Below are 14626 nucleotides of genomic sequence, written 5' to 3' on the forward strand. Positions count from 1 at the left end.
CTACATAGCTATTTAAATTTAAATTAATTAAAATTGAAAAAGTTTGGTGGCTCACACTTGTAATCCCAGCGCTTTGGGAGGCCAAGGTGGGAGGATTGCTTGAGTGCAGGAGTTCAAGGCTTCAGTGAGCTGCGATTGTACTCCAGCTTGGGAGACATCAAGACCCTGTCCCTTTAAGGGGGAAAAATAATTGAAAAAATCAGAAACTTAGTTTCTTGTTTCACAAGCTGCATATGGCTAATGGCTACCATATTGGCTAGCACAGCTTATAGAACCTTTCCATTGTCACAGAAAGTTCTGTTTGGCAGTGCCGTTCTCATTAGACCTGATTTGATTAAGGTCCATCTTTGTTGACAGAGTACTTCTTAGGTCGTGCTTTGTGGTTCATGTGATGAAAGCCTGGTCTGTTCATTCATATATCTTTTCACAAGAAATATTTTTATTTCATTCTGAATAAAATTTCATGGCAGGTACTTGCGAGAAGCAGTTACAATTTTAAAAATTTAACATTGGGTTAAAAAATTGACAGGAAGCATATATTCACAGGAAAACTTGTGCACAAATGTTCCTAGCAGCATTATTCATAATAGTCAAAAAGTGGAAACAACCCAAATCAATTTATGAATGGATAAAATGTTGTATATTTGTACATGTAATATTATTCAGCCAATAAAATGGGCCAGGCATGGTGGCTCACACCTGTAATCCCAGCAGTTTGAGAGGCTCAGGCAGTTTGAGACTAGCCAGGAGTTTGAGACTAGCCTGACCATTATCACGAAACCCCGTCTCTACTAAACATACAAAAATTAGGCAGGCGTGGTGATGCATGCCTGTAGTCTCAACTACTCAGGTGGCTGAGTCATGAGGATCGCTTGAACCCGGGAGACAGAGGTTGCAGTGAGCTGAGATCATGACACTGCACTCCAGCCTGGGCAACAGAGCAACACCCTGCCTCAAAAAAAAAAAAAAAAAAAGAGAATGAAGTAATGAAGTACTGTTACATGGTACAACATGGATGAACCTTGAAAACATTCTGCTAAATGAAGGAAGGCAGACACAGAGGGCCACATATTTTATGATTCCATTTATACGAAATGTCCAAAATTGGCAAATCTAAAGAGACAGAAAGTAGATTAGTAATTGCCAGGGAGTGAAGACGGGTTCTTTCTGGAGTGAAGAAAATGTCCTGGAATTCGTGATTGTAGTTTGCAGCCTTGTGAATGTATAAGGAGCACTGAATTGTCTACTTCAAAAGGGTGACTTTTATGTTATGTGCATGATATCTAAAAAAAAAAAAAAATCATAATTAGGAAGCAAGATTGACTTCTAAGAAAAAGCGGAGTGAAGTGATTGTTGTTTTGTGGTGAATAAATTGGGTGGGTGGGTCGCAAGAGTTTTGCTGATTAGTGATTAGAAAAATTAATAATCATTGAAAATATAAAATATTTTTCTATATGATATATGTAAAGAATTTGGCAAGAGATGATGTTTGGAAAAAATAAAGAAAGGCTATTGTAGAGATCTTAAGGAAAGAAGAAACTACAGTTAAGTAGTACTTTGTAATCAGAATATGAAGTAAGTACTGAAAGTGGATGGAGTGGCTGTTTTCAGCATGTTATACTTTATACATTTTATTCATAAACTTGGACTTTAGATAAAAGTAAACATGATATTTTTTTATTTACTCTTGAACAACAGTTTTTTTTTTTTTTTTTTCACTTAGACTTGCATCTGTTCCACTGAACAATACATTTAATTGTTAATTATTTCCCCCTTCAGGATGATACATATACAGAAAGCTACATCAGCACAATTGGTGTGGATTTCAAAATAAGAACTATAGAGTTAGACGGGAAAACAATCAAGCTTCAAATAGTAAGTGACTTGGCTAGTAATTTTTTTGGAATTTATTTTGGTTAATTTGTAATGTATTGTTATTTTGTATATATTTAATATGCTAACAAAATTGAATGTAAAATGTCTTAAGAATCATGCACTTAAGATAGAATAGTAGAATAAGAATTATTTAGATTAAAAATAATGTTTTCAAGATTACTTAAGCCTCATTGAATTTTCTGTTCATGAAGCAGAGAAACTCATGTTTTAAGTCAAACTTGGTCCTCATCATTTTCTTTTATCAGTGGAAATCTAAGTTCAAGTTTATCTTGTCCTACAGTGCAAATGGTATAGATCGTTTTTGTCTTTTACTGTGCTAAGTGCATGGAACATTAAAGGAACCCTAGGAAGAGATTCTTCACATGTGGCTCAATTGAAGAGAAGTACTTATGTAGTTCTGTTTTATGTATTTTTCTTAGACAGTGTGTGCACCAACTCTGTAGAAACACAGAATTTTGTTGGAAAAAAGAACTTAGTTTTTGTTACATGTTCATTTTACTGCTCAAAAAAATGAATGCTGGAAGATTTAATGACTTGCCTACAGTTACTGGTAGAACCAAGTGACCGAAGCTCTGTCTTCAATATTTTGTGTCTCTGTGCCATCCTATCCCCCTTATCCATCTTTACACCCCCAGCCCCCAATTAATTATAGGCAATTATAATAGTTCAGTTGTGCCTCTTCAGTGTGGGTCTGAGTCCTGTCAGTGTGGACATATCTGTGGTCTTTTAAAAAATAAATCAGTATTTTTCAGAGTAGGCTATTAGCAAGAAGTAGGCTATAAACACAGGAAACCAGTGACCGCCCCTTTTCATGGAACTGATGACACATGGAATTGGAAGGAGTCCTGCATTGGGAGTCAGAAGACTTAGATTTGTTGTCTTGGTTCTAGTATTTACTTGTTAGAGAATCATGGGTTTGTGTCTCTGGGAAAAAGGCCGAAGTAACCCTGAGACCCAGTTTCCTTTCTAACATGTGTGTGATGACACCTGATTTACTAATTTATAAGGTAGTTGTGAGAACCAACTCTAAGAGCTTTGTGTATGTGACAATACATGTGAAAGCCCTTTGTAAACTTTTGGGCAGTATATAGATACTACTTATGATATGACATGCCCAGATAAATGGGTGTTTGATAGGTTACGTTGCTCCCTTTCCTTATATGATTCTGATGAGGAAGAGAAGGTACGTTACAAAAGATAGGTGGATGTGGATATTGATATAAGTAAACACACTTGATGTGTCAAATTAGGACTTGCAAGGATTTAGTTTTCAGAAATAGCTTGAAATACTTTCAATCAGTGAACACAAATTACCCTCCATATTTTTTTCCATGATATAAGTACAGTGTCAACTTTTTATTTGGCACCATAAAGAGTACATAAAGATCTACCCAAAACTGTATTTTAAAGTACTGGTATGGAATAATTGTATTACGTGTGATCATTGGTGTTCATAAGATTTGGGTGTGTATTTGTGTGTGAAACATTCATATTTTACTTTCCTGTGGCTGGAAGGGATCTTATAGGACACTCTTTGTCTGTCTTTCATCTTTAATAGGAATTTCTTTTCCATACCTGAAGGCCTCATTTTGAACATTTTGTTTGTTTTTTTATTTTTTGAGATACAGTATTTCTCTGTCTCCCAGGCTGGCGTGCAGTGGCGCGATTTCGGCTCACTGCAACCTCCGCCTCCTGAGTTCAAGTGATTCTCCTGCCTCAGCCTCCCTAATAGCTGGGATTACATGTGTGTACCACCATGCCCGGACAATTTTTTTTTTTTTTTTTTGAGACGGAGCCTTGCTTTGTTGCCCAGGCTGGAGTGCAATGGTGCAATCTCAGCTCGCTGCAACCTCCGCCTCCCAGGTTCAAGCGATTCTCTTGCCTCAGCCTCCTAAGTAGCTGAGATTACAGGCGTGCGTCACCACACCCTGCTAAATTTTTGTATTTTTAGTAGAGACAGAGTTTCACCATATTGGTTAGGCTGGTCTTGAACTCCTGACCTCGTGATCTGCCTGCCTCGGCTTCCCAAAGTGCTGGGATTACAGGCATGAGCCACTGCTCCCAGCCTTCGGATAATTTTTGTATTTTTCGTAGAGATGGGATTTCGCCATGTTGGCCAGGCTGGTCTCAAACTCCTTATCTCAAGTGATCCACCTGTCTTGGCCTCTCAAAGTGCTGGGATTACAGGCGTGAGCTGCCACGCCTGGGTTTTTGAACATTTTTAAGAAGCTTACCATTTTTTTGAAATAGCTAGTTCCATTTTATACATAACTTCGGCCAGGCATGTTGCCTCATGCCTGTAATCCCAGCACTTTGGGAGGCCGAGGTCAGAGAGTCACTTGAGGCCAGGAGTCAACATAGCTCCTGTCACCAGCCTGGTCAACGAAGGGACTCCATCTCTACCAAAAAAAAAAAAAATTAACCAGGTGTGGTGGTCGATGCCTGTAGTCCTAGCTCCCCAGGAGACTGAGGTGGGAGGAATGTTTGAGCCCAGGACTTCAAGGCTGCAGTGAGGCAAGATTGCACCATTGCACCCCAGCTTTGTGGACAGAGTGAGAGACCCTGTCTCAAAAACAAAATAAGGCTGGGTGCAGTGGCTGTCTGGGCGTCGTGGTTCACGCTTATAGTCCTAGCACTTTGGGAGGCCAAGGTGGGCAGATTGCCTGAGCTCAGGAGGTCTAAGACCAGCCTGAGCAACATGGCGAAACCTCATCTCTGCAAAATATACAGCAAAGAACAAAAAAAACACAAAACCTCTAGTTGCCAGTTATTTTATTTACTTATTTATTCCTAGTGATTCCTTTTTTTTCTTTTTTCTGAGACAAAAATCTTACTTTGTCTCCCACGCTGGAGTGCAGTGGCACTATCTCAGCTCACTGCATGATTCTTTTAGAGACATATTAATTCTTTATATTGAGCTGAAGCCTGTTTCCTTTTACTTCTGTCTCTTCTTATTCCTCTGCCTTGTAGAGCTGCCTGAATCAGATTAATTCCTCTTTTATTGGCAAGCTTGCCCTTCAGATTGATGTTATCACAACCTTTCTTCTACCTCTGAAGTTCCTCATTCTTTCCTGTAATGATATTTTCAGAACCTTGTGCAATTTGGGTTATTCTTACATTTTATAAATGCCTTTTATTAAATTTGATTTCTTAAATCAAGTATGAGATATAACACATGAGGTAAATCCTATCTTGATTTGGAGCCTGAGTGAATTTCTCTCTTGAACTTCAAGGGCTCATGGCCCTTTCTTCTTCTTAATCAAAGACAACCATTTGTTGTTTCAGTAGCCATATTATTTCTAGTTTGGGTCTTCAGGTTTTTGATTTGTTTTTGTTTTTTTTTTTTTTTTTTTTGAGACGGGGTTTCGCTCTTGTTGCCCAGGCTGGAGTGCAGTGGCGTGATCTTGGCTCACTGCAACCTCCGCCTCCCAGGTTCAAGTGATTCTTCTGCCTCAGCCTCCCTAGTAGCAGGGATTACAGGCATGTGCCACCACGCCCGGCTAATTTTGTATTTTTAGTAGAGATGGGGTTTCTCCATGTTGGTCAGGCTGGTCTCGAACTCCCGACCTCAGGTGATCCGTCTGCCTTGGCCTCCCAAAGTGCTGGGATTACAGGCGTGAGCCACTGTGCCTGGCCGATTTGCTTGTTTTTAATTAAAATGGGGCCTTGGCCAGGTGCAGTTGCTCACCCCTGTGATCCCAGTACTTTGGGAGGCTCAGGCAGGCAGATCACTTGAGTTCAGGAGTTCAAGACCAGTATGGGCAACATGGCGAAACCCCGTCTCTACCAAAAACACAAAATTCAGCCAGGCATGGTGGTGTGTCCCTGTAGTCCAAGGTGCTCAGGAGGCTGAGGTGGGAGGATTGCTTGAGCCTGGAGATGGAGGTTGCAGTGAGCCAAGATCGTGCCATTTGCACTCTAACCTGGGCAACAGAGCGAGACCCTGTTTCAAAAAAAAAGAAAAAGAAGAGGGTCTTACTTTACACTTCTATGACTGGTGTTTTAAAAATCTAAACACAGGCCAGGCGCGATGGCTCACTCCTGTAATCCCAGCACTTTGGGAGGCAGAGGCGCGCGGATCACAAGGTCAAGATTTCGTGACCAGCCTGGCCAACATGGTGAAGCCTGTCTCTACTAAAAATACAAAAAAATTAGCTGGGCGTGGTGGTTCGTGCCTGTAATCCCAGCTACTCGGGAGGCTGAGGCAGGGGAATTGCTTGAACCCGGGAGGCGGAGATTGCAGTGAGCCAAGATCGCGCCATTGCATTCCAGCCTGGCGACAGAGCAAGACTCCTCTGGAAAAAAAAAACAAAAAACTAAACACAAGATTTTACTTTTAATCCTATCATTTCCTCTTGCTCGGCTTCAGTAATCCTTCAAGTTTTCTAGGTCTTTTGAAAATCTTGATTCTGTTGATTTATATTTTAATTATCTTTTCCTTTCAGCTTTTCCTGTTCAGGTGTGACATCTGGGTCTTTATCTGAGTTTTGTTAGATTATAAAACATTCAGCAAGGTAGGGCAGGTACTGAGTCCAGTTGTACACCATGGAAGGCCTCTTTCTGTGATTGTTCATTCATGAGGCTTTATGAAAATGTCTATATTACACCAGGCACTTGGAGGTTACAGAGATGAATAAAACATAGCCCATTAGGAGGCAGACAGTGGGAGAGACAAACATGGGAAAAAGTTACTCTGATTATGAGGGGTAATGAGAATTACATATGAAGGAAAGTATTGTTAGTACTGTTAGGATTTAGTGTCAGGAAAGTTTTCAGAGTAGCAAGGAAACATCAGAAATTTTACTCTTTCTGCCAGACATGGTGCATGTATTATTCTGTTCTCACACTGCCACAAGGAACTGACCAAAACTGGGTGATTTATAAAAAAAAGGTTTAATTGACTCATAGTTCTGCATGGCTGGGGAGGCCTCAGGAAACTTACCGTGGCAGAAAGGGAAGCAGGCACGTCTTACATGGCAGGAGGCGAGAGAGTGTGAAGGAAGCAAAGAGGGAAGAGCCCCTTATGAGACCATCAGATCTTGTGAGAATTCATTCACTATCACTCAAATGGGGGAAAACCATCGTCATAATCCAATCACTTCTCCATAATCCAATCACTTCCCTTAGTGATTACAACTTGAGATGAGATTTGGGTGGGGACACAGAGCCAAACCATATCAGTGCCTGTAGTCCCAGTTACTTGGAGGCTGAGGCAGGAGGAACACTTGAGCCCAGGAGTTCAAGATCTGCTTGGGCAACATAGCAATACCTCCATTTCGGAAAAAAAGGAAATTTTACTTTTGGATGCCATTGCTTACTTTAGTCAGCTATAACTTCTTGTTGACATTTAGTCAAAAAACAATTTTTCCTTCTATCTTTGTGAAAGAGGTTGGTGAGCAAGGAAGAAAAGGAAACTTATTTTATTGAGCAGCTTCTATAGTCAGGCACATTTTACAAACATTAGTTCATTTAAACCCCTTTAGCTGTTGTACAAGGTGAATGCTATCTAGCATTTACAGATGAAGAAACTGTTAGGTGACTCTCCCTAATATTAAATAACCAGGAACCTGGATTTGATGTTTTGAAGTCAGGGTGGCTTGATTCTAGAGTTCATGCCTCCTCCAAGGATACACTGAAAGGCTTTGAGCCTCATTTTTTTTTTTTTTTTTTTTTTTTCTTGAGACAAGATCTGGCTCTGTTGCCCAGAGTGCAGTAGTGTGATCTCAGCTCACTGCAACCTCTGCCTCCTGGGCTCAAGTGGTTCTCCTGCCTCAGCCTCTTGAGCAGCTGGGACCACAGGCGCACGCCAGCATACCTGGCTAATTTTTGGATTTTCTAGTAGAGTCGAGGTTTCACCATGCTGCCCAGGCTGGTCTCGAACACCTGAGCTGAAGTGATCTGCCTGCCTTGGCCTCCAGGAGTGCTTGAGCCTCTTTATTGATTACTATCTAACTAGTCTTCTGAGCTCTCAGGCTTAGTAATTTGGACAAAAAAGGAAATAAAGTTGTGGTGATTTGTGTTTTTATTTGCTTTTTTAGATTAACAATTATTGACATATTATTTGTCTTATTTTTTTCTAGTAGTAGAGTATGTTAAATTATAGACATTTGATATTTTACTCCAAAATGCTTCAGTATGCATCTGTATTTTGTTATCACATCAAATAGAACTGACATTAATTCCTTAATACCCAGCTCATCTTCCAGTTTACCTAAAATTGCAACTTGTTTTTAGCTCCATGTTGGCTGGGTCAGGAAAAGAAAGCAATTTCACTGAATACTACTGAACTTTTTTTTTTTTTTTTTTAATTTTGTCATTTAAAACCTTAGTGAGGCTCAGTCCACAGTCATTCCCCTTGTTAAAACTAAGGCTTTGGCCGGGCACGGTGGCTCACGCCTGTAATCCCAGCACTTTGGGAGGCCAAGGCAGGTGGATCACATGAGGTCTGGAGTTCGAGACCAGCCTGGCCAACATGGGGAAACCTCGTCTTTACTAAAAATACAAAAATTGGCTGGGCGTGGTTGTGGGTGCCTGTAATCCCAGCTATTTGGGAGGCTGAGGCAGGAGAATCACTTGAACCTGGGAGGCGGAGGTTGCAGTGAGCCAAGATCACGCCACTGCACTCCAGCCTGGGAGACAGAGCGAGACTCTGTCTTAAAACAAAAAACAAAAAAAAACCCCAAAGATTTTTACATCTAAAAATTGAGTTTGCTTCTAGATATTTTAAACTTTTTTTGTTTGTTTTTTAAGAGATAGGGTCTCCCTCTGTCCCCTAGGCTGGAGCGCAGTGGCAAAATAATAGCTCACTATAACCACAAACTCCTGGGCATAAGCTGTCTTGAATAGCTGCAACTACAGGTGTGCACCACCATGCCCAACTACTTTTTTAAAATTTAGTTGAGACAGGGTCTTGCTGTGTTGCATAGGTTGGTTTCCAACTTCTGGCCTCAGGTGATCCTCCTGCTTTGGCCTCCCAAAGTGCTGGGATTACAGGCATGAGCCACTGCACCTGGCTAACAATTTTCTCTTTGTTTTTTTTTTTTGAGGCAAGTCTCGTTCCGTCCCCCAAGCTGCAGTGCAGTGGCGCGATCTCGGCTCACTGCAACCTCCGCCTCCCAGATTCAAGTGATTCTTCTGCCTCAGCCACCCGAGTAGCTGGGATTACAGGCATGCACCACCACACACGGCTAATTTTTTTTTTTTTTTTTTTTGAGATGGAGTCTTGCTCTGTCGCCCAGGCTGGAGTGCAGTGGCGCGATCTCGGCTCACTGCAAGCTCCGCCTCCCGGGTTCACGCCATTCTCCTGCCTCAGCCTCTCCGAGTAGCTGGGACTACAGGCGCCCGCCACCAAGCCCGGCTAATTTTTTTGTATTTTTAGTAGAGACGGGGTTTCACCGTGGTCTCGATCTCCTGACCTCGTGATCCGCCCGCCTCAGCCTCCCAAAGTGCTGGGATTACAAGCGTGAGCCACCGCGCCCGGCTTACACGGCTAATTTTTGTATTTTTGGTAGATACGGGGTTTCACCATGTTGGTCAGGCTGGTCTCGAACTCCTGAGCTCGTAATCCGCTCGTCTCGGCCCCACAAAGTGCTGGGATTACAGGCGTGAGCCACCGTGCCCAGTCCCAACAGTTTTTTAAAACCTAGAACTATAATGCCATAATATTAGCATTTGTTTTTGGAGTTTGAGCCTAAATGGTTGAAGTGCAGTAAATTGTTCTTAAAATACATTTTATGAAAGCATTTGGAGTCATCTTCCTTATATTGTTTTCTCTAGGATGAAGACAACACCTAGCCAGGCATGGTGGCTCATGCCAGTAATGCCAGCACTTTGGGAGAATGAGTCAGGATAATTGCTTGAGTCCAGCAATTTGAGACCAGCCTGGGCAATATAGCGAGACTCCATCTCTACAAAAAAGAAAAAATTAGCCGGGTGTGGTGGCATGTGCCTGTAGTCCCAGCTACACAGGGGGCTCAGGTGGAAGGATTGCTTGAGGTGGGGAGGTTGAGGCTGCAGCGAGCCATGATCATGCCACTGCACTCAGCCTGGATGACAGAATGAGACCCTGCTTGAGGGGGAAAAAAAAAGACACCTGCGTGGGATGATTAAAGTTCTGTCTTGACTGGTAGTTATTTGAATTAGGTCCCTCCAGTGCTTTTAATCATGGTAGAATGTGCTAGCAAGTTTGTCTTACATGGAAGAGTTCTGTGTTCAAGGGCTTTCGGCCAGTGGCATTCCTAAACACGGTGTTAGAGGCGGTAGGGAATGTGAAAAGTATGACATAGTTCCTGCTCTCAACAGCTTGTAATTTTAGTATTATTATTGTAAGCTCAATTGTAGGTACTACTTCTTTTCTGGACTTTCAGGTACTTATTGCTGTGCAATTTAGTGGTATGAGTTGAGGACTAACGTTTCTATAACACATTCTGATAATCTCCACAGTTATGAAAACTAAACTATTTCCCCTCCCTCCTATACTTTTCCCCAACTTTATTTTAATGGAATTGTTTGGATTTCTTGATTGTTTTGTAATAGTGGGACACAGCAGGCCAGGAAAGATTTCGAACAATCACCTCCAGTTATTACAGAGGAGCCCATGGCATCATAGTTGTGTATGATGTGACAGATCAGGTAAGTTCCAAGAGGAGATTGTGTTACAGTGACCAAGTAGGAAGCCATTATTCAATTAATGTCAGCTTCATTTACTACTTCACATATAAGCCATCAGTATTAATTTTATGGCAGAAAACTTTGTCCACTCTCAAATAGAAATGTGAATCACTTAAAAGACATTTGTTTTCCTGTAATAAATAGAACATTAGTAATTAGTTTTACGTTTGCTTTCAAGGGATTCTGGTTGTATTTATTGTCAACTAAATAACTTTGATCAAATAGCCAAGACTCTAACATAGGCAAGAGTTTGTAGGGAATTGTGAGTTGCTTGGCTTATACTGTGTTCTTGGTGTTAAGCGTTAACAGGAATATGGCCTGGTAATTAGAACTTGTCCATCAGAATTGCCAAAAGTGGGATTCGGGGGTCTCTGCCTATGGAGGATGTGGTTCAGAAAGAAAGGATTTGAATAGGATAAGCTGTAGGAGGATCTTAGTATGAGAATGAGTATCTGAAGATTAGCTGTGAGAGAGGGCAGGGCGATGGAGGGAACAATGTGAAGCATGTGGTCCAGGGGCCATAACTTTTTTTGTTACTATTTTTTTTTAATCAGAAACTTAGATTTCAGTGTCCTTTCTATCAAAGAAAAGGACAAAACATAAACGTTCAAAATTGGAATTTATTTTTCTTTTGGCAAATGTTAAATCTCACCTCTAAAATGAAATCATAGCTAATTAGGAGATAACTTACATGTAAGCATTTAGATTCAGTGCCATTAGAAGTGCTGGGTGGGTGATATCTGCAGGAGAAAAAAATGATGCTAATTTAAAAAATCTCTGGTCGTATTACCGTGAAATATTTTTAAATGAAAACTTTCGTCCTCTAAATATGACTGTGGAAAAGAAAATGAGTATATTTAATAACATCTTTCGACATCTCTAGTAGTAACAGTAGGTCATCTTATTCGTAAACCAAAATTTTATCAAATTTCAGGCCGGGCGCAGTGGCTCACGGCTGTAATCCCAGCACTTTGGGAGGCTGAGGTGGGCGGATCACCTGAGGTCAGGAGTTAGAGACTAGCCTCGCCAACATGGCAAAACCCCATCTCTACTAAAAATACAAAAATTAGCCAGGCGTGGGGGCCCGTGCCTGTAATCCTAGCCACTTGGGAGGCTGAGACAGGAGAATTGCTTGAACCCAGCAGGCAGAGGTTGCAGTGAGCCGAGATCGTGCCATTGCACTCCAGCCTGGATGACAGAACAAGACTGTCTCAAAAAAAAAAAAAAAAAAAAAAAATTAATCAAATTTCAAAACCAGGTTTTGTAGTACATTTAAATTGCATATTCCAAAGCAGTTGGGTTTGCCTGCGTTGCAGTTTAATATTAAGCTGTATTTCCCTTTCAAACAAGGTATTTTCATTGTTAAGCCTGTAAATTCTAGTTTGTCATCGTTTAGATATTTATAGTCATTTTAATATATCTGTTTATGGCCAGCCACAGTGGCTAACACCTGTAAACTCAGCACTTTTTGAGGCCAAGGTGGGCCAGTTGTTTGAGCTCAGGAGTTCGAGGCCGGCCTGGGCAACATAGTGAAACTCCATCTATACAAAAAATCCAAAAAAAAAAAAGGTGTGGTGGCATGTGCCTGTAGTCCCAGCCATCCCGGAGGCTGAGGCAGGAGGATGGCTTGAGCTCGGGAGGTCGAGGGTGCAGTGAGCTGTGATTGTGTCACTGCACTTCAGCCTAGGTGACAGAGCAAGGCCCTGTCTCAAAAAAAAAAAATCTCTTCACTCCTTAGCAGTGGTTATTTTGTAGCTAGAGTTGTCTCACTAGCTCTTTGTTATTTGTCTGTTAGGTCAGGATGTTTCTGTTTATTCCAGAACTGTATTATCAAACTTTCAAATGTCTTTTTAGGAATCCTTCAATAATGTTAAACAGTGGCTGCAGGAAATAGATCGTTATGCCAGTGAAAATGTCAACAAATTGTTGGTAGGGAACAAATGTGATCTGACCACAAAGAAAGTAGTAGACTACACAACAGCAAAGGTATGTTTAAAGTTTAATTTTCATACTGAATTTGAAGGTGTTGAATTATATATGGGTTCTGCAGTAAGGCCACAGCCTTTTAAAAATATGTGCACTAGAATACTGTGACAGTGACAATTCATGTAGCATCTGTTTGGATCCAATGAACTTAGTTCCTCATGCTCCATTATGGATGGTAGAAATGCACTAAGAATTACTGAAAACGATTTTTCAGTGTTAATTGTGCCTCATTATTCTCTTAGGAATTTGCTGATTCCCTTGGAATTCCGTTTTTGGAAACCAGTGCTAAGAATGCAACGAATGTAGAACAGTCTTTCATGACAATGGCAGCTGAGATTAAAAAGCGAATGGGTCCCGGAGCAACAGCTGGTGGTGCTGAGAAGTCCAATGTTAAAATTCAGAGCACTCCTGTCAAGCAGTCAGGTGGAGGTTGCTGCTAAAATTTGCCTCCATCCTTTTCTCACAGCAATGAATTTGCAATCTGAACCCAAGTGAAAAAACAAAATTGCCTGAATTGTACTGTATGTAGCTGCACTACAACAGATTCTTACCGTCTCCACAAAGGTCAGAGATTGTAAATGGTCAATACTGACTTTTTTTTTATTCCCTTGACTCAAGACAGCTAACTTCATTTTCAGAACTGTTTTAAACCTTTGTGTGCTGGTTTATAAAATAATGTGTGTAATCCTTGTTGCTTTCCTGATACCAGACTGTTTCCCGTGGTTGGTTAGAATATATTTTGTTTTGATGTTTATATTGGCATGTTTAGATGTCAGGTTTAGTCTTCTGAAGATGAAGTTCAGCCATTTTGTATCAAACAGCACAAGCAGTGTCTGTCACTTTCCATGCATAAAGTTTAGTGAGATGTTATATGTAAGATCTGATTTGCTAGTTCTTCCTTGTAGAGTTATAAATGGAAAGATTACACTATCTGATTAATAGTTTCTTCATACTCTGCATATAATTTGTGGCTGCAGAATATTGTAATTTGTTGCACACTATGTAACAAAACAACTGAAGATATGTTTAATAAATATTGTACTTATTGGAAGTAATATCAAACTGTATGGTGATAAGTATTGTTTTAATTCTTATGGTTAAAGGGAAGTAGAGCCTTGCATTATATTCAACACAGCCATTTATGTGTGCACAATGCAAACTAAGGTATTCTAGACCTATCTTAGAGCAGCATCCAGTATTTGCTTTCTAGATAATATGCCCGATAACATGACCTAGAGAGGCTTCTGTGCTGTGTAGGGATTTAACTAACTTCAGTGGTTCAGGGAGCTCAAACTATATGTAAAACAAGTTTAGAATGTATGCTGTCTAGCCCATTATCTCTGATCCTTCTCTAAAACCATTTGAAATAGCTTCATTGATCAACATTTCATAACTGCATCTGTGGTAGAGGTAGAAAGCAGCACCTTTCCTAATTGGCAAATGATTGGACTAATGTGTGCTAATGTTTTTCTTCCATGCTTTCAGTCAGATTCAACTATTTTATCCTCCACAGTTGCCTAACTTGGTGTTGGAGGAGGGTTTAAGCATTAAGATAGGAAGCAGGAAATTTGATTGCTCTAATTTTAGAAATTATATCCCCAAAAATTAAAACATGAATACTGGGTGGTAATAATAATTGAGGGAAATGTATTTATTTTGGTGACATTTTGCATATGTGAAGATTTTCTGAAATAGGACCTTCAAGATCCTAGGGGGTTTTGTTTTTTAATTGTGAGGAATAAAAAATCTTCTGCCCACACTGGCATTTTAAGGTGACTGAGGTCAAACGTTGTTTCCTTAGGTTGAAATAGCAGCCAAAACATTCTTCACGCAGGGGCTTGGGATATGGCTGCTGGCAACACATTTTGTTGTGGGCTCCTTAATTTAATGATAAAATTTAAGCTAAACACAAGCCAAAAATTAATAGGTTTTTTAATTTTTATTTTTCACTGAACAGGCAATTGAAATACATGGTACAAAAATAAGTGGTAAGATAATTGTAAAATGAAATGGACAGAATATTCAATTTTCCATCTATGAAAATTTCACAATAAAAATCATAGTTTACTTTGTA

At 40.4% G+C, this 14626-nt stretch overlaps 1 protein-coding gene across 3 annotated transcripts in view; it reads left to right on the forward strand.

The window, feature by feature from the left end:
• RAB1A (RAB1A, member RAS oncogene family) overlaps positions 1-14626 on the forward strand; it is a 47184-nt gene extending 32558 nt beyond the window's left edge. The window contains exons 3-6 of one of the 3 annotated variants that reach the window (XM_055240381.2): positions 1780-1875; positions 10432-10527; positions 12421-12552; positions 12795-14626. In XM_055240381.2, the coding sequence (XP_055096356.1) occupies positions 1780-1875; positions 10432-10527; positions 12421-12552; positions 12795-12992 (522 nt within the window). In that variant the 3' untranslated portion in view covers positions 12993-14626. The remainder of the gene's footprint in view (positions 1-1779; positions 1876-10431; positions 10528-12420; positions 12553-12794) is intronic. The other 2 variants (XM_055240382.2, XM_055240383.2) reach the window with 2 other exon arrangements.

Source organism: Symphalangus syndactylus, chromosome 14, assembly GCF_028878055.3.
Source record: "Symphalangus syndactylus isolate Jambi chromosome 14, NHGRI_mSymSyn1-v2.1_pri, whole genome shotgun sequence".
In the NCBI taxonomy this organism is placed as follows: domain Eukaryota; kingdom Metazoa; phylum Chordata; class Mammalia; order Primates; family Hylobatidae; genus Symphalangus; species Symphalangus syndactylus.